The 24,086-nt window shown below is 38.3% G+C and overlaps 1 protein-coding gene across 3 annotated transcripts; it reads right to left on the bottom strand.

The window, feature by feature from the left end:
• Positions 1 to 4,046: 4,046 nt before the first annotated feature.
• LOC121371422 (neuroglobin-like) lies at positions 4,047 to 23,756 on the bottom strand. 3 transcript variants are annotated; one of them, XR_005957794.1, is made up of 5 exons: positions 23,644 to 23,756; positions 11,126 to 11,297; positions 9,041 to 9,272; positions 6,714 to 7,112; positions 4,047 to 4,304 (listed from the first exon to the last, which is right to left on the bottom strand). XR_005957794.1 is itself a non-coding variant. In XM_041497301.1 (4 exons), the coding sequence occupies exons 2-4, from the start codon at positions 11,287 to 11,289 to the stop codon at positions 6,780 to 6,782; spliced, it is 729 nt and encodes a 242-aa protein (XP_041353235.1). In that variant the 5' UTR covers positions 11,290 to 11,297; positions 23,644 to 23,756; the 3' UTR covers positions 4,047 to 6,779. The 3 variants fall into 3 exon arrangements, 2 of the variants coding, with proteins under 2 accessions (XP_041353235.1, XP_041353236.1); XM_041497301.1 differs by having other exon boundaries at positions 4,047 to 7,112; XM_041497302.1 differs by having other exon boundaries at positions 4,047 to 7,112; positions 11,131 to 11,297.
• Between the last annotated feature and the right edge of the window lie 330 nt (positions 23,757 to 24,086).

Raw genomic sequence — 24,086 nt, 5'->3', positions numbered from 1 at the left:
TTGCACACTAAAACCCTGTACTTGAAGTACAAATTATTGTTCAAACCGGGTAAAATAGAATGTAAGATATCAACGCTTCTTACTCTTGATAGCCGTTTTCATGGTTATCTTAGATTTAATTGATGATGTAATATCTCAGTTAACAAGATGTTATAAATGAATTCCCTGGCCCATAAAACTCACTCTCATCAAAACCGTTTTACAGTGGACGTAAAATGCGATAATTGCAATTTCCTTGTTCCTTGCCATTGTGGCGGCCGTCATGGATTTAAATGCTACTGTGATGTCTTATTTAACTGGGGGTAGTCAAATAAATTCCTTTACCGATACACCACCATAATATACATCAACATGTCACATGTTTTGGCAGTTATCTTTGATATTTTATAATGCTCAAGGGTACCAAGTGTGCACCCATCGGATCCTCAATCAGTACCATCCAATGGTTCAACAAGCGTTCTGAGAGTACTGCTAAAGCAATACATGTCCCTTTCCGGGCCCAACACATTTTCGTACCGTCAAACAATTTGGTAATTTTGACTTTTATTCCATTGGATCTTTTATAGGATAGGATAATACATACCACCGCCTTTGATATACCAGTCGTGCTACACTGGTTGCAATGAGAAGTATTGAGAGAGGAAACCCGCTGTCGCCACTTCATGGGCTACTCTTTTTCGATTAGCAGCAAGGGATCTTTTGTATGCACCATCCGACAGACAGGGTAGTATATACAACGGCCTTTGATATACCAGTAGTGGTGCACTGGCTGGAACGAGAAATAGCCCAATGGGCCCACCAACGGGGATCGATCCCAGACCGACCGCGCATCAAGCGAGCGCTTTACCACTGGGCTACGTCCCGGCCCCGGAAAATTAGATTTACAGTGTTTTGTAAAACAGGCACCGGATGAATGAAAGATTGATCGATTGGTTTGCAGTGTTTTGTAAAACAGGCACCGGATGAATGAAAGACTGATCGACTGGTTTGCAGTGTTTTGTAAAACAGGCACCGGATGAATGAAAGACTGATCGACTGGTTTGCAGTGTTTTGTAAAACAGGCACCGGATGGATGAAAGACCGATCGACTGGTTTACAGTGTTTTGTAAAACAGGCCCCGGATGGATGAAAGATCGATTATTTTGGTTTAGAGTGTTTTGTAAAACAGTCACCGGATGAATGAAAGACCGATCGACTGGTTTACAGTGTTTTGTAAAACAGGCCCCGGATGGATGAAAGATCGATTATTTTGGTTTAGAGTGTTTTGTAAAACAGTCACCGGATGAATGAAAGACTGATCGATTGGTTTACAGTGTTTTGTAAAACAGTCACCGGATGAATGAAAGACTGATCGATTGGTTTACAGTGTTTTGTAAAACAGGCACCGGATGAATGAAAGACTGATCGACTGGTTTGCAGTGTTTTGTAAAACAGGCACCGGATGGATGAAAGACCGATCGACTGGTTTACAGTGTTTTGTAAAACAGGCCCCGGATGGATGAAAGATCGATTATTTTGGTTTAGAGTGTTTTGTAAAACAGTCACCGGATGAATGAAAGACTGATCGATTGGTTTACAGTGTTTTGTAAAACAGTCACCGGATGAATGAAAGACTGATCGATTGGTTTACAGTGTTTTGTAAAACAGGCACCGGATGAATGAAAGACTGATCGACTGGTTTGCAGTGTTTTGTAAAACGGGCACCGGATGAATGAAAGACTGATCGACTGGTTTGCAGTGTTTTGTAAAACAGGCACCGGATGGATGAAAGACCGATCGACTGGTTTACAGTGTTTTGTAAAACAGGCACCGGATGAATGAAAGATTGATCGATTGGTTTGCAGTGTTTTGTAAAACAGGCACCGGATGAATGAAAGACTGATCGACTGGTTTACAGTGTTTTGTAAAACAGGCACCGGATGAATGAAAGACTGATCGACTGGTTTGCAGTGTTTTGTAAAACAGGCACCGGATGGATGAAAGACTGATCGATTGGTTTACAGTGTTTTGTAAAACAGGCACCGGATGGATGAAAGACTGATCGACTGGTTTACAGTGTTTTGTAAAACAGGCACCGGATGGATGAAAGATCGATTGGTTTGGTTTAGAGTGTTTTGTAAAACAGGCACCGGATGGATGAAAGACTGATCGACTGGTTTACAGTGTTTTGTAAAACAGGCACCGGATGGATGAAAGATCGATTGGTTTGGTTTAGAGTGTTTTGTAAAACAGTCACCGGATGAATGAAAGATTGATCAATTGGTTTGCAGTGTTTTGTAAAACAGGCACCGGATGAATGAAAGACTGATCGACTGGTTTGCAGTGTTTTGTAAAACAGGCACCGGATGGATGAAAGATCGATTGGTTTGGTTTAGAGTGTTTTGTAAAACAGTCACCGGATGAATGAAAGATTGATCGATTGGTTTACAGTGTTTTGTAAAACAGGCACCGGATGAATGAAAGATTGATCGATTGGTTTGCAGTGTTTTGTAAAACAGTCACCGGATGAATGAAAGACTGATCGATTGGTTTACAGTGTTTTGTAAAACAGTCACCGGATGAATGAAAGACTGATCGATTGGTTTTGTATGCTTAAAGACCATTTGAGGTTTTATTGTGTTAAACAACATACGTTATCCAACACCGCATCCTGGGTACTAGCTACCAAAATCATGTCATTCTTGGCCAGCCTAACAACTCAAAATACAACCATTGGATCTTGCAAACACATCAGTCCGGTTGTCTGTTGGTTGGAACATTACAACAGTATAAATTCAGAACACCCTGTTGTAATGTTCCAACCAATAGACAACCGGACTGATGTGTTTGAACACACTATATGACGTTGATTGTTACATCTAAAGTATTATTCTGATTTGTTAATCTTCGGGTATGCCTCTATTTGCAATGTTGGAGCCAATGAGCGTTTGTCTGAGGTGTGATGGTTTGTAAGATCGATTTCTTCGTTGTACCCATCGGGTGTTATGTTATGTCAACCAGTGAACCACGACTGGTGAAGACTGCAAGGACGTGTGGCAGTGCATTCTGGGGCTAGTTGTTCAACGTTAGTTCGCTTAACCAGTCTTTAACAGATATTTTCAAAAGCAAGGACTGAATTAGAAATAAAAATATAATGTTGGAAGTTGATTTACATTAACCAAAGGTATACAAACATTATAAAATCTAAAATTGATTTTTTATTTGTGCAAAAATAATTAAAAGGAATGACTAACCCAACTAATGTAACCTCTGGACCTGGTAGTCAGTCGGAATAGCCTAGTAGACTGGTAGGTTTCCTTTCTAATCCTAAACAATATTTCTTAACATGTTAGACTGGTAATAACCACTAATTAAAAATGTATAGGTTAACATGCATTCCTTTCCTCTTTGCTACAGTTTTGCAATATTCAAAGCCTCTGCTAGCAACGCAACATTCCAAAGTGTTTCGTAGTAATGGTCAACTCATATGACAGAAATAAAGGTCAGCTCTTGTTTCTTTAAATAAATGAAAAAGGTTTCGATATTAAACTCAGCAGAGGCGTCAATACATCTCATCTCGCATAGCTCAACTTTCAACATAACTGAATGTGACTTCATGATTTGCCATCTGCGCGCGCGCACACACACACACACACACACACACAGACACACTCCATTATTCACCCGACCTTGAACCACTAGACCTAAGCACGGGCGTTTGGGTCCTGGCTGAAGATTCTGAGTGTTTAATTAGTAACAGTAGGTGGAACAGTCATGCGAGCTACGCTTCGTTGCCCGTTACCATAGTTTTACACCCAATAGCCGATGTATTTTTCGTGCTGGGGTGTCGTTAAATATCTATTATATTCTATTCTATTCAGTGGCTGTCGTCTTTAAATCGTCTACAGTATATTCATGCCCATGTACCTAAGCGGGAAGCCGAATTCTGGGAGCCACTAATTTGGTTACAGCATTGACGTAATCACAGGCCGAGGCGTACTGGCTCCCATTTTTGGAGGAAGTGGGGCAAGCAGATTTTTGCCTGAATGAAACGAAAATGCCTGAAACTGGATTACAACATTTATTCATATTAGCATTATTACCAAACAGCTATTTAACGTTGCAAACGAATGTCTGTGCATTTTTCCATGGATTACAACTAATATTGTAGGTAGAATTATGGAAATACATGGTGAAAAAGGGTTTCAGGTTTCTGCTTATTGTGCCCGAATATCCCAATCGTCTTTGCCCAAATTTGAGGATTTGCTCCAGCACTGGAGGAGGTGTCCTCCGCAACCTGTCTCGTACGCTTATGGACGTCACAGCTGCTGTCGAAGATTTGTTGGTGTTCCAAGAAAAAAACACAACCATTGACGTTATAATTGTTTTACGTCCATGGAAGTATGAACTACAGAACCGATTTACACACTATATGAACGTCAAGAATTAGAACATTAAATTTTTATAATCACATGTGAATAACTATTATAGAAATATAAAATACTATTAAATATAAAAATCGAACTCTTAGTGATGTACTGAAAAGGTGCTCATAAACAAACTTGATATGAACAAAAGTACGTCAGCCAAATACGAGATTTATTGCTCAATGTAGCATGTGAATTTGACAGTGCTTCAAACTATGTCTTATTCAAATATATTGTTAATCATCAATTGTACACACACAGAAACGTATTACATATAAATACAAACGTGTGTATTACTAAATATTAACTATTTATCTCATATTTCTTAATGCCGCAACACAAAACCGCATGTGAACATGACGTGAATGTGCTAATATGCACACACCTACACCCACCCAGCTATACAGATACAGGCGTGTTGTTTACCATTAACACTTAGTATTAATACACTGATGGGTGGGCTCTGTATCTCTAATGATCTCCACCTATTTCTTCCAACTTATTGGCCTAAAACTGTTTACCAGGGCGTGATATGATGTTGAGTTTCTTGCCACTTCCTGCAAACAGTGATAATTTCATGATGTGGGTTACAAACTGATATATCACTTTATGTTTCTCAAGATTACAAAGTTCGGTACCTTGCAACCAACTGTGAATTATAAGTGGTTACCCTTTTTGCACATAAGGACGTTGTTAGATTCTGTCACTGGCATTACCATATGTAAAGAGTTGCATCAAGTCGGTAATTTTAACTGTTCACAACAGTGGCATTTTAGCATTATTGTATTCAGATATCACATTTATGAAACTATCAAAGCAAACAAATGTCAGGAAACATATATAATATAGTCTAAAAGTATGACATGCATAGACATTTTCTAGGTTGAAAAGACTGCTTACATGTGATGTTGGAACGAACAATTTTCAGAAGTTCTATAACTAACCTTTATAATGTAATTGTTGTTATAGTGTAGACTCCAAATATACAGCTTCAAAGCTGTGCTGCTCATATGTTCGACTTTTACCATCAATTTACCATACGTAAATGTCGGCCAAACGCACCCTGGCATGTGTATCCATTATTGCTCGTTTGGCACTATGTCTTGTGATCTTCTACTTGCTAATCTAGTCAAAATTATTTGTTTTAAATCGCATGGCATTTCTGTACCTCACACATACTATGTAAATACTGTAATTTTGTCGTGAAATATTCATCCTTAAAAGTAATGATTAGACATCGATTTGAATTCTTCTGGAGTAACCTCCGAAGTTAAGCTCTTGTCAAGTTCAAGAGTATAATTATGTAAGTGCAGACCCAAAAGCGTGTGCAAGGTTTGATTTGGGGTTCGAATCCATCCTCTGCTCAAAGCGAAGGTGTTGGGGTTTTTGTTGTTGTTTTTTTTAAATATATTTTTCAGGGGTTCATGACTCGTACCTCCTTAGAATCTCCCATCGCTATTATCTAGATCCCCCAGCATAATGTTCTGCACTCGCGACTGAGACCGAATTATATATATATATATATATATATATATATATATATATATATATATATATATATATATATACTTATTTATTATGGTTGTTTTTTAAAGTGAACACCTGTGTAAAACTTATAACACACGCGGTATCCAACATTTGTTAAACATTTCATTAAAATCATCTGACTGGATATGTGATTAAAGACCATCTGACAAGACATTGGATTAAAGACCATCTGACTGGAAATGTGATTAAAGACCATCTGACTGGACATGTGATTAAAGACCATCTGACTGGACATGTGATTAAAGACCATCTGACAAGACATTGGATTAAAGACCATCTGACTGGAAATGTGATTAAAGACCATCTGATTGGACATGTGATTAAAGACCATCTGACAAGACATTGGATTAAAGACCATCTGACTGGGAATGTGATTAAAGACCATCTGACTGGACATGTGATTAAAAACCATCTGACTGGACATGTGATTAAAGACCATCTGACAAGACATTGGATTAAAGACCATCTGACTGGAAATGTGATTAAAGACCATCTGACTGGACATGTGATTAAAGACCATCTGACTGGACATGTGATTAAAAATCATCTGACTGGACACTGGATTAAAGAACACGCGACTGGACGCTCCTTAGCGATGCTCAACGCCTGAAATCCACATCATCGACTGACATTACCTGAAATTATTGACGACGCACAAGTTACGTGTGCAAGTGCACTGTACACAGGTCGTAAATAACTTCTAGCTTTAAGTTCTGGATATGCACGAAATGGAATGCCACAGTCGTTTCCGTTACTTACCATTTATGACTGGGATACGTTGTAGGGTAAATGGGATTCTAACGGCCACTTTCCACGCGGTATTCTCTACATGATCCCGAACTCCTGAAGCTTGTCGTTTTCAGGTTCGTCCTCCGTCTTTTGGCTAACCAATTCGGTGAGGGTGCTACTATCATACCTAAGACCAACATTTGACTTAGGGGGTTGTTTCTTGGCAAGTTCTTCTTTCAAGCTCACAATTCCGGAGCGCTCGATTTCTTCTTTTATCGCGTCATCACCAAGACATTCACTTTCGGATATTCCTTCAGAAAGGTGGAGTAGAATATAGTCAATAACAGTTATATAGACAGTTTCCATGTTATCTGAGTATCTCTCATCCAGCGTGTGTTTCACCGCTTGTAGAAACGGCTGCTTTATTTTCTGAATGAAAGAAAACAATAGAAAATTATTATATATGTTTTTACACACACACTTTGGTAAGAACCTCAAAGCCACACTGTCCATTGGAATGAATACTGTCGAAATTGAATGAAAAAAAACAATAGAAAATTATTATATATGTTTTTACACACATATTTTGGTAAGAACCTCAAAGCCACACTGTCCATTGGAATGAATACTGTCGAAATTGACTGTACTGTGACGTGAAAACTAACTACACAAGCGCAAATGAGCCGTAAACAACCTGTAGTTTCTTTATTTTATCATCATCATCATCATCATCATCTTTTTTTTCAAATGTAAGACATAGAATAAAATATAGAATACTACATTCGAGTTCATACCAAACTTACTACAGAAGTGAAAGAAAACTATGATTGTGTAGAGTTATCTCTTGGCTATCTTTTAAAAAGCATTCGTAATTTAACTGTAAACACGTTTTACACGGCTTATTAATAATTGGGATCTCTTGGGTTGTTTTTTCTTGGGGTGGGGGTGGGTTGGGTTTTTTGTTTGTTTATTGTTTAACAACACTAGAAAACATTGATTTATTAATCACTGGATGTGAAATATTTGATATACTTTTTATGCATAGTCTTAAAGAAAAAACCCGCTACATTTTTCCATTAGTAGCAAGGGATCTGTTACATGCACCATCCCACAGACAGAATAGCACATACCAAGCACTTTGATTTTCCAGTCGAGGTGCATTGGCTGGAACGATCAATAACCCAATGGCCTACCGACGGGAATCAATCCTAGACCGATCGCGCATCAGGCGAAGGCTTTACCATTGGGCTACGTCTCGTAGCGTATACTAGGGTCAGTGTCATTAACTATCGCAATTCGAATCATATAATGACCCACGTATTGGCATACGTATCGTATAGTGACCCATGTACTGGCATACGTATCATATAGCGACCCACGTATTGGCATACGTATCGTATAGTGACCCACGTACTGGCATACGTATCATATAGCGACCCACGTATTGGCATACGTATCGTATAGTGACCCACGTACTGGCATACGTATCATATAGCGACCCACGTATTGGCATACGTATCGTATAATGACCCACGTATTGGCATACGTATCATATAATGACCCACGTATTGGCATACGTATTGTATAGGGTGTATACTACCAAATCAAATCCCATAGATGACAATAGTGACATATGTGGCTATAACTCCTACCTGCAGCGTATCAATCGACATAAACGCCACGGATATAAATACCACCACCCCTCACCCTTAACGTGAATCATTTCTGAGATACTAGTTCAGCAGAAAATTCTAATACCTTTTTTTACAGGTACCCCACACACGTTTCAAGCACAAGGCTACTTGACACAGTGGTACTAGATGAAATAAAATTGCGTACATTTTTTTCCCAGATGAAACTTTTTTTTTTTTTTTTACAACAAACACACTCACATTTATTACCAATCACAGGACTTGTGTTGTTCACTTCTCTATCAAGCGTTGGGTGCACCTCGAACTTTGACCCAGCCGGACGTTATTTGGTTTAGTACTACTTATAGTGACCCACGTATTGGCATACGAATCGTATGCCGAGTGGCCGATCAATATTATTGATCCTGCATCTAGCTGTTTCACAGCGTACTTGAAATAATTTATTTAGTTTAAAATGTAGTGACGCCTTAAATTATATCTCTTGATAACTGACTATATATATATATTGTACGATATAATGTTCGAACGTACCCAAACATATTTGTAATTAAGACCATCCCCTTATAGATTTGTCATGTTTCAATAAAAACTCCAATTTATTTTAAAATATGGTGACACTTTAAATTATGTCTTTTAAAAAATCACTTAAAACATTAAAAAAAAAATAATAATAATAATAATAAAAATTAAAATGTTGGAACGTACCCAAAATAATTTGTAACTAAGACCGTTCGCCTTATGAATTCGTAGTATTTCTGCCAACAGTTTGGATGTATAGTCCAAGTCGTCGATGTTACTGATGCAAACATCCACTACTTTCATTACAAGAAAGGCGTGGTGTGTGAAGGGTCTGCCGGCACTTGATGTACATTCGTCCACGTTCTCCATGTTTTTGAATGTAAATAAACTCTTCAAGTACGGGTGTTGCCAGAACAATCTGAAATGGATATGATGATACTTCGTTTAGTTTAGTTTAAAACGTGCATTCAATTGTTTATTGTGTAGTTACACTCACGAACGCATGCATATATATATATATATATATATATATATATATATATATATATATATACACACACATACATACATACATACATACATACATAGATATAGATATAGATATACAGATAGATAGATATAGATATATATAGTGAATAATTGGTTACTGTTTTAAGATATCGGCTTTATCCTGCGAAGGTTAGAATGGTGAATGTAGCGAGGCTCTTGTAAAGCCGATATCTTAAGACAGTAACCAGTTATTTCTTTTACCCTGCAATCCTACAGGAATATTTTGAAAATCATTACTTATTCCAGTTGTGTGCACGCAAATCGAGTATCGTCAACCTAGCAAGGCTTTTGCCGTATGATGTCTACAAGATACATAACGTCATTATTTGTAAGAAGCTAGCTACATTCTGTCACATTAAAAAAGCGTTTCTAAACTCTAATTCATAAATAAATATACAAGTTTTGTATTGTTATCGCAAAACTACAAGTTGTCTCTGATGTAAAAGATAATGCAGTACAAAAAGACTAAAGGTAGAAATGCGTGCTTTAGTAAACTAGTTTGGGAATGGCAGTCCTCTTTGTGGCGATGCAGGAGGGATTAACTAAGCTTTCGAGTGACGCAATCTCCAGTAAAGGATTTTCTCGAAAGAAAAATAAATCTCTGCAAAAACAACAAAAACAAACCCAAAACAAACATTTTACCATAAAATACGATGTATTCTTTTATCATATTACAAAGCATAAAAGTGTACTTGTTGTTTCTTACAGTAATCTTTGTCAAGAAGTAGGTCTACTAGATAATTATGGCGTATCCAGTACATTCCAATAAGCCGATTACGTATAGGGGAATGTCCGAGTAACTGTCCATTCCTGAACAATAATGGAGACTAGGGCCGAGTTCCATTATTTTTCAGGAGTGGATATTCCCCTACTTAAAATACACCACTAAATAATAATTTTATGTGAATATAAGTTAGTATGGAGTTTAATACCAATGATTTTGGTGGCCTCTAAAATCGATGATCGCCCAATTGACTACCTTTATAAATTGTTTAGTCGCCCTTAGTCAATAAAGGTCGATATATATATATATATATATATAGAGAGAGAGAGAGAGAGAGAGAGAGAGAGAGAGAGAGAGAGAGAGAGAGAGAGAGAGAGAGAGAGAGAGAGAGAGAGAGAGAGCGTGCATAGTTTCGATGAGTATAAGCATTCGGTTCTAAAGTATGCCAGTATTTATAAACAGACAGTTGTTATTCAAATAGCTACCTTTGTATTAGTATTTCTACCCTTCAAATTAGCATTAAACTGGCCGCTATGTAGCAAAGACTGTAATTTGAAAGAAAACTTAATTTTAATCTGTCTGTTAGCAGCTGTATTGCAATCTGGTTATTGAGTCACATGATTGTCACTGCGTCTGCTGGCAACACTCGCTTTACAGATACTTGCCAAAAATATATAGTCCTTATATGTTTTAACATAAATATATTTCTGAATGTCTGTTTACATATTTATTAAAACTCAGAATGCAGCTTATTGTTTTTTTACGAAACAGCTTTACCATTATAATCATTTATTCAGTTATAACACGATCGACAGAGGTTCGCATAATACAATTTTCATTCCTAATATATATTAACGATACCGAAAAACACTCTGGTAATACACACACACACACACACACACACACACACACACACACACACACACACACACCAACAAAAGAAAGCAATAAGAACAGAAAAGAGAATTTTTGTTTTCTTACAAAATGTTTGAAGTTACCTTACAAACATATCTGTGGCCGTCACTTTCAATTCTCTTTGAATCCCTTTCCACGACCGCTTCAACAAATATATCTGGCGTGCGCTAAGAGGAAGATTTGTTTTTGCTGGTTGTTTTGTCGCGGGCTCGATCTTATGTTTCAGCTGGCTTGGCTGGCAACCCATAATGGAACCTACAATACAAAGTTACTACTACTACTACTACTACTACTACTACTACTACTACTACTACTATACTGACACACAATGAAAACGCAAAAACAACTTTTCATTGCAAATAACGACAAACTATTAATGAATTGATGGATAATGTAATATGACATAATGACTGGTATTCATGAGAAACATTCACATGGAAACATGGCCAGTTATCATCAGTAATCGAGTTGCATTCGTAATCGAAAAGTTTAACACCCCCCCCCCCCCCCCCCCCCCATCAAGGTCAGTATCTGGCGTGAAGACGGGGAAAGGATTGGCACAAACATCTCAAATAAGCCACAGGTATGTTCCTCCACTCCTCCTGCAACGCCTGTGCAAGCTCAGCGACGTTACGCGGTGGTGGCTGGCGGTGACGTACACGACGTCCTAACTCATCCCACATGTGTTCAATTGGGTTCAAATCCGGTGAAACGGCGGGCCAGTTCACAACGGTGATACCGGCTTGTTGCAGGAATGCCTGGGTAATTCTTGCAGTATGTGGACGGGCATTGTCTTGTTGAAACAGAAGGGAACCTCCTGGTCTTCGGTGACGGCGCAAAAGTGGCTGGAGAACTGATCTTAGAATAAATTCAACATAACGCTAGGCTGTAAGGGCATCGTGGACAATGAGATCACTCCTGAAATCACAGTTGATTGCCCCCCCCCCCCCTACCATCAGACAACCGCCGCCAAACCGATCACGTTCCCTCACACATCCGTCAGCGTACCGTCCATGGAGTCTCCTGTACACACGTGCTCTTCCATCGGCAAAGGAGACAGAGAAACGGGACTCATCTGATAAAACAATGCTCCGGTAAAAGGCTGGTGGATGATTACCATTCTGGAGAGCAAACTGTAGTCTCGCAGCACGATGTCGCGGTGTCATGATGTTACCGTTGTACGGGCGTCTGCGTCTGAGTCCAGCCGTTCTGAGTCGACGGATGACCGTCATCGGGTGGATAGGCCTTCCATGACGTCCTATCGTGTTGCTTGCTGTCATCGTCGCAGTTCTAAACAGGTCACGGAGGTGGTGTCATCAAATTTGCCGATCTTGACGTGGAGTCGTAACGGGACGTTGACCAGGTCGAGGTCGATCACGGACACTCCGGTCTGTTGATGACGTTCAACAAGTCGTCCAATAGCTGATGGATGGACTCTGAAGGTCCTAGTAACTTGGCTTTGCGAAGTCCCTCCTCGAACCATGCCCAACGCTCGCTCCCTTTGTTTTTCTCTGAGTCGTGGCATTCTTAATGTGACGAGGGATATGACACCGTTACGTGACTTTTATGTGTCCACATACTGGCATTTCACGTGCGTTGCATGCAGCATGATTGAGAATGTAATGAAAGCATTTCACACCATTTTGTGTGTTTCTGCTACTGTATGTATAACGAGAACAAAACCAGGATTAAAACCCAGACAAAAGTACCAATTAATGGCTTCCTCTCATAAATTGTTATTTTAAGTCCAATAAATATATTTTTCATTAATCACAACAAAATAATGAAAAATATCTGTTTTGCGTTTTCATTGTGTGTCAGTATAGTCTACTACTAGTAGTCTACTACTACTACTACTAGTCTACTACTACTACTACTACTACTACTACTACTACTACTACTACTACTACTATTACTACTACAGAAGGACGGGGATGAAATCTATAGTCCCCTCCGGTTAAACTGGTAAGGGACTAGTAATAATAATAATAATAATAATAAATATAACAGCAAGCGGTGATGACGGATTCCTGAGCGATAATAGCTGTATATTATTCAAACATATTTATACTTAGCAATACCCCCACCCACCCCACACACACATCATCCCGAACCCACATACACGCACACATTGTCTCCTAACCAACTACAAAATTAAGCCAGAAATATTTTTGAGAAACATTTTTTATTACTATATAATAATACTACTACTACTACTACTACTACTATTATTATTTATTTATTTATTTATTAATTTATTTTGTACTACATTCACACGGGTCTAGATAAAGTAGTATGTATGTATTGCGTACTCTTCAACTGCGTATTAATAAAACATTATAAAAATCTAAACGTTTTAAAAAGAAGAAAAAAAAGAGCGTCAGCTATTTATTTTTAACTAGGGTCGAGCTCCAGGAAAAAGTTTTTTTGTTTTTTTTCTTGTTTTTCTTGGGGTTTACCGGCCTCGGTGGCGTCGTGGCAGGCCATCGGTCTACAGGCTGGTAGGTACCGAGTTCGGATCCCAGTCGAGGCATGGGATTTTTAATCCAGATACCGACTCCAAACCCTGATTTTTGGCTCATTGGGTAGGTGTAAACCACTTGCACCGACTAGAGATCCATAACTGGTTCAACAAAGGCCATGGTTTGTGCTATCCTGCCTGTGGGAAGCGCAAATAAAAGATCCCTTGCTGCTAATCGGAAGAGTAGCCCATGTAATGGCGACAGCGGGTTTCCTCTCAAAATCTGTGTGGTCCTTAACCATATGTCTGACGCCATATAACCGTAAATAAAATGTGTTGAGTGCGTCGTTAAATAAAACATTTCTTTCTTTCTTTCTTGGGGTTTTTTTTTATTTTAGGCGTTATCGACCAAAATTAATGTTCCGAAATTTATTGCCTATATATGGAGCGGTGTCAGGTTACTCCTGTCTTAATTAATATATATACTACTCAAAAGAATTTAAGGGTCAAAAATGTATAACCAAATAAGTTTCAGAGTGTATTAGATTGATGATGTAAACTACACCAAAAATTTAATTTATTGTTCCATATTTACAAAAAACCACAAATAAACGTCACTGTATACAAGAAAGTCACATGACATGCTGTCAAAGTTGAAGGTTGTCAAACATGGATTTTACACATTAGAACATTCGTTTAATAGTGTGTGAATCCAACCCTGGCGCGAATACACTCAACACCTCGTTGCCTCATGCTGTTGATCAGACGTCTGAAGAACTCTTGGGGAATGGCCTGCCACTCTGCCATAAGAAGTTGACCCAGATCATGAAGGTTGGCCGGAGGGGCATGGTTATCCCGAACTCTCCTGCCTAATTCGTCCCAGGCGAACTCTATTGGGGCCAAGTCAGGCGAATATGCTGGCCAATCCATCCTGGCGATACCTTGTTGTCTGAGAAAGTCCGTTACCACCCTGGCGCGGTGGGGTCTGGCATTGTCATCCTGCAGAACTGCCCCGCCGCCAATCTGCTGAAGGCCTGGGAGAACCAAGGGCCGGATAATGCCATTCAGATAGCGGATTCCATTCAGATTGCCACACCATGACGCTGCCACCACCGAACCGGTGACGTTGTCTAACGTTAACGTCAGCGAAGCGCTCCCCAGGACGTCTGTAGACACGAACCCGACCGTCGTTGAATTGGAGACTAAACCTGGACTCATCAGTGAACATCACTCGACCCCACTGAACACGTTGCCACCGCAGATGAAGTGTGCACCAGTGACGTCTGGCCGTTCTGTGACGTGGTAGGAGTGGTGGTCGAACAGCCTGGCAACGGCAGCGTAGATTATTGGCTCTCAGACGATTGCTATGGTTTGATCAGACACTCGAGTTCCAGTCGCAGTCCGCAGATTGTCACGTAATCGGCGTGCAGTGGTTGTGCGTTGACGTAGAGCCATATTGGTGATGTAGCGGTCCTCTCTATTTGTAGTGCTTCGGGGTCTTCCCGAACGTGGACGATTTCGAACAGAATTCGTTGCTTGGTACCGTTGCCACAGTCGGCCAACGACACTCTGACTGACACCAAGTCTCAGAGCAACATTTCTTTGCGTATTGCCATCCTGAAGCCAAGCAATAGCCCTTCCTCGATCTTCGATAGTCAGTTGAAGTCGTACCATTGTCGAATTTGGAGTGTGCACCGTACACGAACGCAAGCTCCAATTATACGGAAATTCAGCATTGGGAACATGGAATACACATGCAAAGCGTGCAAATGAAGCGCTTTGTGAAAAAGCAAGTTATGGGCACTTAGCAGACCTTTCCCTTTCGCCCTAATTTACGTGCAAATGTAAGCATGTTTTCGCCATTAGAACTAGTCGACAGTGTCAATGACAGTGGATTTTAATTCATTTATGGGTTGCTTAGACCCACTTTCGTCAAAATGGAACAATACCATGCGTGACATTATGGTCTAGCTAATATAATTGACATTCAGAAAATAATGTCGAAAATATTGTCTGACCCTTAAATTCTTTTGAGTAGTAATAGTTTTAAAATTCTTGTTTAAAAAGGCTAAATTTGCTATTTAGATGCCAGAAAAAGGCTTTAAATCCATCAAATTTTAAAACTTTCCCGGGGGAGCATACATACGTAACCCCCTCGAACAAGGCACTTCGTGCCTGGCTTAATAGCCTAACAACCCTGATCCCCACTTTAAAAAAAAAAAAAAACAGCACCAACGGACACGCACTACATACCTAAAGCATCACATTTAAACTCATTAGTAGCTAGTATAATCAAAAGCACATCGGCTTATTTCATTAAGGTTCCTTCATTTCAACTTATTTTCGTGCTTCTATCCAATTAAGGTTCAAGCACGCTGTCCTGGGCACATACCTCAGCTATCTGGGCTGGCTGTCCAGGACAGTGGGATAGTTGTCAGTGGTTAGTGAGAAAGAAGAGGGTGTAGTGGCCTTACACTTATCCATTGAGCCCGTAAGAATTCGCTCCGTTTGGAGCCGGTACCGGGCTATGAACCCTATACCTACCAGCCTGTAGTCCGATGGCTTAACCATGACGCCACCGAGGCCAAGGGGCGGGACGTAGCCCATTGGTAAAGCGTTCGCTTGATGCACGGTCAGTTTAGGATCGATCCCCGTCGGTGGAACCATTGGGCTATTTCTCGTTCCAGCCAGTGCTCCACAACTGGCGTAACAAAGGCCGTGGTATGTACTATCCTGTATGTGGGATGGTGCATATAAAAGATCCTTTACTGCTAATCAAAAAGAGTAGTCCATGAAGTGACGACGGCGGGTTTCCTCTCTCAATATCCGTGTGGTCCTTAACCATATGTCCGACGCCATATAACCGTAAATAAAATGTGTTGAGTGCGTCGTTAAATAAAACATTTCCTTCCTTCCACCGACGCCCGTTAAAGTTAACGAAGGAGAATGCCTGTGTTAATGTTAGTAAGCACTGGAAGATGGCGGCAACTTGAGGGGGGATAAACATGAGGGCAAGGTTTCTGCCAGAGGGTAAAACAGGTATGGCGCCATACCCAAATTTTATTATTTTTAAGTTAACGTTTTCACAAAATGAATTACTCTTATCATTACTGTATGATTTTCTTAACCCTAACCATTAACTTAACCCATTTTCATTCTGGGGCTCTATTGACTGTGGTTGCATTGAATTCCGTCACGCCATACCCCAAAATTCATCCGACGCCCACGTAACAAAGAAAGAAATGTTTTTATTTAACGACGCACTCAACACATTTCATTTACGGTTATATGGCGTCAGACATATGGTTAAGGACCATACAGATTTTGAGAGGAAACCCGCTGTCGCCACTACATGGGCTACTCTTTTCCGATTAGCAGCAAGGGATATTTTATTTGCGCTTCCCACAGGCAGGATAGCACAAACCATGGCCTTTGTTGAACCGGTTATGGATCACTGGTCGGTGCAAGTGGTTTACACCTACCCATTGAGCCTTGCGGAGCACTCACTCAGGGTTTGGAGTCGGTATCTGGATTAAAAATCCCATGACTCGACTGGGATCCGAACCCAGTACCTACCAGCCTGTAGACCGATGGCCTAACCACTACGCCACCGAGGCCGCCGACGCCCACGAAGACACAATTGAAATAATGGTGTTTTTAGTTGTTCTTGTTCTTCTTCTTGTTGGTGGTGGTGGTGGTGGTTTTCGGGGGGGGGGGGGGGGGGGGGTGTTGGCGTTTGGGTCTGTGTTATTGTTTGTTGTTGTTTTTTGGGGGGTGAGAGGGGTGGGAACGGTTGAAGAAAACAGAAGTAATTAAAGTCTGCATTCTTATACAAGGGGCGGGACGTAGCCCAGTGGTAAGGCGCTCGCTCGATGCGCGGTCGGTATGGGAGCGATCCCCGTCGGTGGGCCCATTGGTGCACCACTGGTCTATCAAAGGTCGTGGTATGTTCTACCCTGTCTGTTGGATGGTGCATATAAAATATCCTTTGCTGCTAATCGAAAAAGAGTAGCCCATGAAGTGGTGACAGCGGGTTTCCTCTCTCAATATATGTGTGGTCCTTAACCATATGGCTGACGCCATATTACCGTAAATAAAATGTGTTGAGTGCGTCGTTAAATAAAATATTTCTTTCTTTCTTATACAAAACACAATTTGTCAAACTAAAACTATATGGCCTATCACTGATCTTAAAAAAAAAAAGTTTTATAAAATCACTAGAGCGCATTTGATAATTCATTGTGGCATATAGTCTTAGCAGGAACCCGCTACATTTGGTCAATTACCAGCAAGGGAGAATGGGTCCACCAACAACGTTCAATACTACGACCCAGGAAGCACAAGAGAGCGCCCTACCGACTAGATCCCGCCCCAGTGTGGCACAGTGGTAAACCGCTCGCTTAATGCACTGCCAGCCAGTGCACCATGATTGGTATATCAAAGGCCGCGGTATAGGCAATCCTGTCGTGTCTATGGGATGGTGCATACACAACATCCCTTGCTACTAATGGTGAAATGTAGGGTTTCCTCTTTAAGACTATATGTTAAAATTTCTATGTCTGATATCAAATAATTTTGATGATTAATAAATCAATATGCTCCAGTGGTTCCGTTAAACAAACTTTAACTTTCTTATTATCTATACACATATATATTTGTTTTACATATACAATTTCCCCCAAAGTACACAACTACTTACCTAATTTCAGCTAAATCGTCCAAAAGTCGTTCTTACATGAGAGAGACCAATAGTAATAATAATAATAATAATAATAACAACAACAACAATAATTTTAGGTTTCCCGCCGATATGCTTTGGAAGTTAATAATAAAATAACAGTTATTAGGGCAATTCCACGCTAATGTGCACATGGAGTGAAAAAATCTAATCATGTTATTCCTTATATATTAAGACTGTTTTTAATGTAAAATTGTTTGGAGAATCCAAATCTGATCAGTAAAATATTGTAAAATAAATGGATGTGTTTGACTTTAGCTATTTTATGAGGATACCGTCACACTAAAAATATGAAACTTCCGTAATACACACTATGAATTTATGCACAGCAGCCATGTAATTGAAGGTAATATTCTTTTTATTAGTGTTATTGTTTTACCACTAACAAAGTACAGTGGACTCTGTCTAAACCGGATTCTGTGTAATCCGGATCTCTGCGTAAACTGGTCCATTTCTAACGCCCCGTCCAGCTACCGTTTATCTCTTAGGTATAAATCTCTGCCTAATCCGTAATCTGTCTACTCCGGATTCCGGATCAAAAATCAAGAACAAAAGAACCATTCATGTATTAATTACCTCTGTCTACACCGAATCTTGTTTTATCTAAAGCCAAGGATAATAATTTGCCAATTGATTGCAAGCTTAAATTATTTGATTCAATGGTCCTCCCAATACTTTTGTATGGCTGTAAAATCTGGGGATACGAAAATGTGGACATAATAGAAAATATTCATATAAATTTTCTTAGACGATTATTGCCAGTAAAAAAGGGTACGTCTATTTTTATGTCATATAACTAGTTATAGATCAAAGAATTATAGGATTCTGGGCACGTATAGTTAAAGGTAAATCTACAAAAATCACTAATTTAATTCTTAATTATATGATAAAAGAATCTGTTGCAAACGGGCACAGCTATAACTGGCTAGACAATGTAATACACTTGTTAAATAACCTAGGCATGACCGATATTTATATGTCGAAAAATTTCCCATCCGTAAAAATACTAACTGAGCATGTTAAGCGAAGGCAACTAGACCAGTACCTACAAACATGGCATAACAACATCGAGTCTACATCCAAAGGCAAAACATATTCTATTTTTAAACAAACTTTAAATTTGGAAAAATACTTCATTAAATTACCCGAAAAATTGTGGACCAACCTTCTGAAATTCAGAACATGTAATCATTATTTACCCATAGAAACAGGACGCTGGAATAGCATCCCAGTCGAAAATAGATTATGTACATTGTGCGAAGAAAATGATATTGGAGATGAATATCACTACTTATTTAAATGTAATTATTTTATGAATACACGCAAAAGGTTTATAAAGCCATATTATTATAAAAAACCTAGCACTCTTAAATTCAAAGAACTGTTTTATTATAATAAAATAAGCACTCTCCGTAAATTGTCAAAACTAATCTCTGAAATTACAAGTAAATTTAGTAAACCATAGATAAACATCTCCGATATCATTTTATACTTTTAAAAGTACTACTGACGTATAAAGATTTATCTGCTTTATTTAAATGTTCTGTCACCACGTGTCTTCTTTTTAAAATGTGTATATAGCTATTTTGAATTATGTCTGTATATATTCTATGAAGAACTCCTGTTGTCATCTTGTCACTGTAAATAACTATTGTAAAATATGTCCTCATATGCTGTCGTTTGACGGCCTGAGTGAATCGAAATAAAGTTTGTATGGGTAGGAAGTTGGATTTGACTGAACGACGGGCTGCTTAATTAATTGAACAATGATAGTCAATTGTGGCGTAAACAGGACGCCGTCGCAAGATCAAATACAAAATGTAATCGCCCTCGTGTGAAGTTTACTCTGATTGCGATAGGCCGTTAGATCAATCGGATTATTATTAGTGTGTGTGTGTGTGTGTGTGTGTGTGTGTGTGTGTGTATATTTTGTGTTGTCTTATTTCATTTATAATGGCGGAGCGACCCAAAAAACGGCAACGTATTCAACTTTCGTTAGAAACTAAAGTCAAATTAATACAAGAATTTGATTCAAATCCATAGTCAAAACAGAAAGATTTAGAACACAAATTTAAATTCGTACGTACGAATAAATAATGTTTTAGGAAATAAAATGAAATTTTAACCTAGTACAAATATTAGAACGACCAGAAACACGTTTAAAGTTCTGCCACTAATATTTTATGCAAAAAAATGTAATTACAATCGTTAAAAAGTCTCTGTTAGTCAATAACATCTTAAAAATTGAAACAAACTCAGGAATGTCTCTTTAAGTATATTTTTTTATGTCTGTGAAATAATCGATTGCAAGTATGGCTTGTATGACTGTGTTTCCCAACCATCCATGGGTTCAAATGTAATTGTTGATCGCGAGTTGTCGATCATTCAAGAACCATAACTCTGGATGAACTCTGTCTAAACCGGTCCTCTATGTAAACCGGACTATTTCGATGGTACGAAGTGAGTCCGGTTTAGACAGAGTCCACTGTACTACACTTCATAATCCACTTTAATGAAAACATTTTTTTTTTTTAAATTTAGGGGAGTTTGTAATTCCGTTACCGAAAACAAACAAAAAGTTAGACTGTATTATTCATTTATATGTAATAAAGGAATCAACTCATATTCTCTGAGTATATATTAATGAACATAATCAGACACATTTACTTTCAAATTCATACATTATTAGTAAAATTATATAGCTGTAAGCATATGTAATTCCGTTACCATAGGTTTGTAATTCCGTTACCGTCTTTGGTATATATTGTCAAGAAACACTTTAATATAAACCTACATAGTACTAAAATGCTACACTCTTATCCATATACACCAATACATCAAGTGATGTAACAATAGGAAGATATACAAAATCTTTTTTAAAAATCCATATGGTAATAGTACACTATAGTAGTGGCTCCAAGTGCATTTGCGGAACACCCATAGCAAATATAAATGTCATCCATTAACAATATAGAAATTAAGGAAATCTGATCAACTTTAACCAAACAGTACTACTTAAACGCTTCATTATGCTGACTAAATATCTGCAAATCCATGACAAAATTCAAGTTATAATCGAAACCTATTAGAATTATATCGGGGCTCAAAATATGAAGTAAAATATGGCCTGCCATTATTTTATTTTTAAATAGCAGGCCAAAAAAAAAATGGCCTGCTGTGAAACTAAAATGGCCTGCTGGAAATTAGACAGCACAACGTGAATGTAGGGTTTGGGACAATGTGTGGAAAATTAGGACATCTCATATGTAGTTTAGAGCATTATAAAATTAAAATGTAACAGAATTATGAGCTCAGCCTCAGCTAAATAGAAGATGAGATGATCGTACGTATATCTGTGTTTTGAAAAATGACGCGATTTTGAGTTAATTTTAGCAGGTGAATGTTTATTTCACTTGCAAGATTTAAAAATAGACTTCTTTTCACTTTTTACAGGCCGCTATTTCAAGCCCTGTACATATATATCTTTAAACATATATAGGGTCCAGAATGTGGAAATGTAACATAACATATCTACTTGAAGCAAACTTTAATGTTATTTTATTCAAAGGCATTTATTGACTGTACATGTATTTAATAATTTATATTTAAATGACAGGATATCCAGAAAATGGAAAGTATCATTCTAATTACCAACATTATGTTTTTAAATGTATATAATGGACAAAAAGAAAGCAACCGTTTTATAGTGTTAATGCTGTCTTTACAAGGAAATCTAATCTGAGTAAAATTCTTAAAATGGAAAGATGGCATGTTTGGTTGGCCAAAAAAGAAAATACTGGTGTTTTGAATGTTGTCATGTATGTTACCATGACCTCAGATAAATAAGGAATTTTATTATTAGGCATAATATCTTTCACTTACCGTAATACAATCTAGATGTTTGACGGTCAGTCTGTATAATTTTAATTGGCCTGTGTTCCTCTTTGTTATTAACAATGTCACTGTTCAAGAATTTTGTTCAATTGCTGTCAAACATTTTAAACATTTACTATGTAATATGTACACAGTTTAGTGCTAGTTTAAATCTCCACTCATATACATGAACGTGTACATGTTACCGATATTGAAACTAGTTATCATTTGAAATATTAATATGAATGCTTAAAACAAGTATACTGAATTATTATTTAACTTATAAAACTATGCAACATATTTGCAAATCAAATTTAAAGTAAATAAATATTGTTTTTTAAAAGTAAATTCAGAGCGGTAATTCCGTTACCGAACTGTGTAATTCCGTTACCGGCATTCAATGTTGTACAACAAAATTATGAAAAGATAATTTGTAATATAATTTCTATTTTGTTAATCACAAGTCATTAGGTCATCATTCATCATGAAGATAAATAATTATTTCATCATACTTCACAGTTTGTCGATGTTTTGCAGTGCCCGTAAAAATGGTGTCCGTTTTTAAGTAATTCCGTTACCAAACTTTAATTAAGTACTCATGCACTACACCTTGCAGTAGGGAGTCTCACTTTTGCCCACGACAAGCACTAGTGCAGTACTAGTGTATTACATAGTTACATCATTATGATAATTTGTCTTATGTGGACTAGCTGAGTTTAATGCCTGAAATATCTCTCCAACTCGTAATTCCGTTACCGTGGAATTGCCCATTACAGTTATATATACTATTTTCCAGACAGAAATGACCTTCTTTGTCCGTCGTGTTGCGATACAATTTTAATTTGACTTCTAGCTTGAATTAACCTTGATTTATAAAGGTGGGCGGTGCTTTATTATTTATGGTCATAAAGTACAATGGTGTCGAGTTTAGTGCTTTAAATCACCTTTCCGTCTAAATTTGACTTTTGATCTGGACCTGACCTTGACCTTGACGGTCAAAATCCGGTAGCACACCTTTCTAAATAATTGTGTAGTTTTAAAGTACAACTGTACTATAGTCCGTCCCACAGGGAACGCCTGTTTTCATACTATGGTATTTACTACAAGTTATTTCTTTCTAAGCCGATTGTTTTCTAAATTGGACACAAAAATAGGGGGGTGGGGTGGGGGGATATTTCCAAAACACTTTTAATTTCTTCTTTACGTCAAGCAAATCTGAAATTATTTACAAAAAACAAACCAAAAACTTTTGTAGGTAGATGGGACGGACTATAGATTTGGTGCTTTGGGTTAACGTGTCACAATATCGCCCACATATGGACTTAAGCCACTTTATTATACGTAAAAGAAAGTTAGTTATGCCTTTTCGTTGTCACGATTTAGTTGAGTGTGTACGAAGTCACGTCGACAGTGCAGGGAAGTCCTGTCGTCAACTTAAAAAAACACTATTAGAAGATGTTTTTTGTTTGTTTTTACATAAATTACACTAGCATATACGATGTTTAGTATTAACAACAACATATTTATACCTCAGTAACGCGGCCTGTTAACTGTCTCTTCAAACATAACTACACACAAAGTGAAAGCAAATACATTTGTTCACAGTCATGGCGTCGTGGTGTCCCAATTTTTTTGACAGAACCGAGTATGACGTCATGTAAACTTAGTCTAGCTGAATTTCTGACGTAACGTTTAGCGAACCTTTTTGTTTTGTTTTGTGTTTGCTATTGTTGAAAAGCTGGGCCCATTGACGGATTGTGATCCTAAATCGACCGCACATTAGGCGAGCTTTTTAGCACTGGGCTAGGTCTACGTCACTCCCCATAATAAAGATTTATAGGGAATAACTGGTTACTGTCTTCAGATATCGGCTTTATCCTGCGAAGGTTAGAATGGCGAATGCAGCAAGACTCTGCTGAGCTGCATTCGCCATTCGACCTGAGCAGGATAAAGCCAGACGCGGATCCTGGGG

The sequence above is a fragment of the Gigantopelta aegis genome, chromosome 4 (assembly GCF_016097555.1).
Source record: "Gigantopelta aegis isolate Gae_Host chromosome 4, Gae_host_genome, whole genome shotgun sequence".
Taxonomy (NCBI): domain Eukaryota; kingdom Metazoa; phylum Mollusca; class Gastropoda; order Neomphalida; family Peltospiridae; genus Gigantopelta; species Gigantopelta aegis.
This window is presented reverse-complemented; position numbering and strand designations above follow the sequence as displayed.

Bases quoted from the DNA above. Each gene is read 5' to 3' on its own strand.
- LOC121371422 (XM_041497301.1), bottom strand. From the start codon at position 11,289: ATGGGTTGCCAGCCAAGCCAGCTGAAACATAAGATCGAGCCCGCGACA. The intron at 9,273-11,125 runs GTAACTTCAAAC...TATCCATTTCAG, and splicing joins GCCACAGATATGTTTGTAAG to ATTGTTCTGGCAACACCCGT. The intron at 7,113-9,040 runs GTACGTTCCAAC...TCTTTCATTCAG, and splicing joins TTAGTTACAAATTATTTTGG to AAAATAAAGCAGCCGTTTCT.